Source organism: Octodon degus, unplaced genomic scaffold (genome assembly GCF_000260255.1).
Source record: "Octodon degus isolate 3935 unplaced genomic scaffold, OctDeg1.0 scaffold00214, whole genome shotgun sequence".
Classification (NCBI taxonomy): domain Eukaryota; kingdom Metazoa; phylum Chordata; class Mammalia; order Rodentia; family Octodontidae; genus Octodon; species Octodon degus.
In genome coordinates, this window is record NW_004524790.1 from 2224506 (window position 1) to 2229729 (window position 5224).

Below are 5224 nucleotides of genomic sequence, written 5' to 3' on the forward strand. Positions count from 1 at the left end.
CAAGGAAAGCCAACATTTTGGCCCTAACCTTCTAAGGTCAATTAAGACTCAGGACATATGAGAACTTGTACTGTAACGTCATGTACCTTGGTAGTGTCTGAAATTTTCTGATGAAGAAGATTATGGGGCAAAAGAGGAAAGTGATCCATGATATAGAGTGTGCATAAGGAGAGTCACATGGAGAGAAAACACTCTCTCAGGCTTTCACAGAAAGCACATTGGCCAAGCAATGGCTGTGCCTCATCCAGATGGCTGACACTGACAAAGGTTCTACAATCTGAGGTACAGGATCTCAGGATAAATCCTGAGGACATTTCACTGACCTTCTCAGGCCCAAAAGCTACAACTCTTGTTGCTTAGGTCCTGCTTTACCTTGGTCTTAACCATCCAGTGGAAAAGTATGAAGACGAAATATAGGAAATAAAGCCATGATATTATGTTGAGCTGTGGGGAACTGAGGTCAATAATTTCTGACATTGCCAGTTAAGCAGAAGACCCAATGCTATTATGGCCTCTGGACTCTTTTAGAATATTTTGCTGAGTTTACACAACTAAAATATTCCAATAATGGAACTTAGAAAAAAAGGGGATAGAGATGAATGTCCATTTTGTATCTGTGTATGCAAAGTAGATGGGATAGATATATAGTTACATTCTGTTAATAAATAGAATGATTTGTTCTAATGGTGTTTGTAAATAGGATATCAAGTCCACATCTTGTACAGTAATTAACCGCTAAGAAGAATGTATGCATTGGGTTTATTATTGAAACTGTCTTAGCGATTTGATTTGAAACTGTCTCATTGTTATCTGTTTATCATTAAAATTATGAAAAAAATAACCTGATAAATGAAGGGACAGCTTTATAATTAGTGTCCTATGCAAGATATTTTGCACTTTGTGGATGAATGTACTGAGTATAATCTTGAGTGAGAATCTGACCACAAGGCACTTTCCTACCTGTGTCATTGGAGATCTCATTTTCTGCACAAAGGATGCAATCGAAACAGCAGGCAGCCTTTCCCTCTTGAGGGCTCTTTCTGTATCCAGGATTGCACCTCTCACTGCAGACTGATCGGGGAGCCTAGGGAAAAAAAATATGGTGGTAACTTCTTAGGCTTTTACTTACTTATCCAGAGCTAGAAGGATAAATTTAATTTTCATATGTACACAAATAAAACTGCCTAGTTAAACACCAAATTTATTTCATATGTTGAAACATGTATCTTCAAAGCTTCAGTTGTTAATGTGTGTCTTTCTCATTCATTAGAAAAATTGGAAAGCCAAATTTTTTCAAGTTGAAAATTGAGTCGCTCAATTTCCAAATGAGCAAAATTTGGACATTTCAGGAGCAAAATCTGAGGCACAAATTCTGTAATAATATGTAGCTTCTTTGTGATTAAGGAAATATGCCATGTTTAGGTCCAACACACCTCTGTGATTCCTGTAGACCACTCTATCATATCTTCAGATAAAGCGAGCTGTTGGCCACGTGGAGCATAATAGGAAAATGAGCCTAGCTTAACCTTAAGTCTAAGGCCTTCTGGAAAATTCCAAAAATTGATAATATCATACTCTGAATCCAGTTTTCTTGTGTCATCCAAGTTCACTTGATCTCCAGCAGTATTGGTAAACTGGACATTCTTTAGAAAAGGATGCAGCTACAAAACAGGTTAGGAGGGCAGTTACAATCATTAATACATTGCAAATTGTGGTCTCCATAGTAGTTTTCACAGTTCTTTTCCTCTTATTCAGGAGACAAGATGCAGACATGATATTTTGTCTAAACAATATTAGTACAAACCTTTCTTCTCATTGAACTGAGAAAGAAACTGTATATCTATCCTAACTCTCTTATGTGTATATATACATATATATATATATATGTATACATATATATACATTTTTTCACAATAAAATGGTACTGTATTTATATTTTTGCAAAGTTAGCAACACGTGACACAAGGTTGCCTAGTGACTAATAGCTGACCTTAACCATACAGGATGTTCATCTCAGGACTGAGGTAGCTTGTTTGCTTTAGGCACTGAGGCCTATTTTATCTTTTTTCTAATTAAAATGAGTAAAATAAACAGGTAATTAAAAGCAACAAAAAAAGAAAAGTGTGCAGCTAAAAGAAACACATCACCGTATGTGAGCAGGGCTCCAGCAGAAAGACAGAAAATATGAGTGGGAGTAAGTTTCTAAACGCTTTGATCCCATTTACCTAAAGCAATTTATTTATTTATCTATTATTTATTTATTTATTTTTTGTTTATTTATTTATTTATTTTATTTTAGGAAAAGGTCTACAGGGTGTTCAGGGTCTTACTATTAGATTGGACTCAGTGAGCTGCCTGTTTACAGCCTCCCAAGAGCTGGGATTATAGACGCACGCCACCATACTCAGTCTAAATCTCTTATGGGGCACGGCCAGCACTGTAGGCCTGGGGATCGAACCTCTGGCCCCTTTGTCTGCTTTCAGGCTCTTTAATCCACTGAGCTATTTGGCTGGCCCTACTTAAATTAACTTGAACACTGGTATCTAGTGAATTAGAACACATGCATGTCTGTAATGTCTAAGGACTAAAATGTCATCATGTTCCAGAAATGTCAGTCTGTTTCTGGAAAAAAAATTCTTTGCCAGCCCATTTAAATAAATTATACAGTTGTGTTAGCCAAAAACATCAAATGTGGAACCAAAGCTTCTAATGCCCATGTTCATTGTGCTTCTGAGTATTTCCGCAGCATCTACCAAGAGGATGAGTTCATTAATATACAGAATTAAAAAGAGAATGCCTAAAATATGTACATTGTATATGTTTCAATGCCATTTAGTTACACAAGTCACTACATCTTTTCCTGTTGTGCCTTAAGAATGCCTGGAACCTATTTATGTGGGTGAGACATTGACCTCTTACAGACAGAAGCAAGGGGCTGGCCGCCTGTGACCTCTGCCTTGCTCGTGGCTCCTTGGTTGAGGATCATTTCAACTCAGCTCAAGAATGACCTCCTTAGCAATGAGTGTGATGCACAATGTGTAGTGCCTTGTGGAAATGGTTCTAATAGTCTTGGGTGAAGCACAAAGAATAACTTGAGAGAGGCACCGTGATGACACCATCTACCATCCAGCAGAAGACACATTACCTGCCAGGGGGAAAACATCATCACTTGTCTATTTCTCAATGGTGATCTTTGTACTTCTTCAAAAAGCATGGCCTGGAGGGCATGGCCCACTGCATGCACAGCATTGTATATATTGTAGCTCCTGTCACTCATGGCTGTGTCAAAACGATTCAGAGGCAACCAAGTCATAGAAGCGTTAGGTGGACAGTTCTTCAAGGCGCAGTCAGACTCAGAGAAGGAGCAATCAAAATTCTTGGACCAATATATAACGAGGTAAGTGTCCTCTGGGTACTTGAAAGGGGTAGCTGCCTGGACAAAATTTTTGAAACCTAAAATCTCTTCATGGTGGTGTGAAAAAACAAGAATCCCATGGAATGGGTCGAGTATGAAATCTCTCCCAGACAGGTCAGCATGCCACTGTGAGTTTGTCACCCAGACTTTCCACATCACTAACTGTTGCCATACGCTATAGTTCATATCGTTTTGACTGTCAGTATCATAGTAAATAACCACTACTTTGACAGATGATATTTCTGCAGTCAGGATATCACGGTTCTCTGTATACGAGACATAGGACACAGCCCCAGTGGACACCATTTTCACGAAGGCTGCACAGATTCTGTTCCTGTCCATCTCAGCTCTTATATCTGAGAGAAACTGAAGACTCTTATGACCTTCTGTGATGAGCAGGCCCACCCAGGTCCAGCGGAAATGAAGCATCAAGGACACCATGGCAAGGGCCAAATATGTGTCCTTTGGGGCCACCTGGTGGAGAGAAGGAAACTGGCCATTGTCCATCAGTGTAGGGTCAAATGAGCCAAAGGTGACCTAAAAGATACCAAAAAATTGAAATAAAATACTAAAGAATATCGGTGGGAAGCACAGTAGGTGACCTGAAGTGTAATTAGTAATAATTGGCAGTTGTACCAGGAGACAAATATTCTGACCTTGTCTCATGACCTCATTCCTTAAATACTTTTATAAAATGTAAATCACTGTACTCTGACACCCAGGACATATCTGCACTTTCTTCCTCCACTGAAGGAAAATGAATTGTGAATAAACACATAAGTATTTATGTACAGAATCTTGTGCATTATACACTTTGAAAGATGCTCATCCCAGCCCCATTTTAACCCCTTATGCTCCTGGGAGTTGAAGCTCCCTGGATGTGCTTCCCCCATTTCCTGTCCCATATCCCTCACCTGTGGAAATCTGTAGAGCTCCAGTAATGGTCCAATCTGAGCTGAGGTTCCCCCCAGCATTTCTGTCAGGACTGCTGAACACCTGCTCTCTGTCCCACACATGTAATTAGGGATCTCGTGTTGTCCTGTGAGCAAAATGAAGGAATTCTCTAGTATCCTCCAATGACTGTAGAGGAAATTATGGAACTCATAGCCCAGAGAGATGTTGGGTAAGAGATGAGGGTTCCTGTTGATCTCGTCTATGGCAAAGGCGAAGGCCAGGTAGTTCTGGTAGTTGCTGGGCATGAGTCTGCACAGAAAGCACAGAGGTCCTTAGGGGAAGGGCTCAATCAGTGGTCATATTCTGTCCAGTCCAGTAGCATTTATGACCTGCATACCTGAATGCTTGTGCCTCCCCCACACTCCTATCATTAGAACCTAAGCATGAAAGTGATGATGTTGGAAGTTTGATTTTTTTGAAGATAATTGCAATTAGGTGCATCATGGGGGTTGATTTCTCATGAAGATATTGGGGACTTACATTGAGTGGAGACAGAGCTGCTTTAATTTTTATGTTAGGACTGCTGACAAGACTGTCACTAAAGTCTTGTCACTAAGGACTAAGAAGAAGATTCTCTTTTGATTTTTCTCAGTCTGTGCTACTAGGAAAGGTAAATGATTGCTGAATGGTCCATCCAGTTTTTGTCAGTTTTAACGCAGTGGGTTGAGAAAAGCAAATTTATAATGAAGGATAAACCATTAGTAAATTTAATTTATCTTTGGAACAACCGACTTCCATGAAGTGTTAGAATTTATAGTTGATACAACTGAATTAACTTTGCCTTTTGAAGGATATTTTATGCCTCCACATATAGAGAGGTAAATTTATTTATTTGTTTATTTATTTATTTATTTA

At 39.2% G+C, this 5224-nt stretch overlaps 1 protein-coding gene across 1 annotated transcript in view; it reads right to left on the reverse strand.

Annotated features, from left to right (window-relative positions):
- LOC101577946 (vomeronasal type-2 receptor 116-like) overlaps positions 1–4614 on the reverse strand; it is a 19924-nt gene extending 15310 nt beyond the window's left edge. Inside the window, exons 1-4 of the mRNA XM_023705129.1 lie at positions 4330–4614; positions 3146–3952; positions 1434–1661; positions 961–1084 (exon numbers count right to left, since the gene is read on the reverse strand). Coding sequence (XP_023560897.1) covers positions 961–1084; positions 1434–1661; positions 3146–3952; positions 4330–4614 — 1444 coding nt within the window. The remainder of the gene's footprint in view (positions 1–960; positions 1085–1433; positions 1662–3145; positions 3953–4329) is intronic.
- Between the last annotated feature and the right edge of the window lie 610 nt (positions 4615–5224).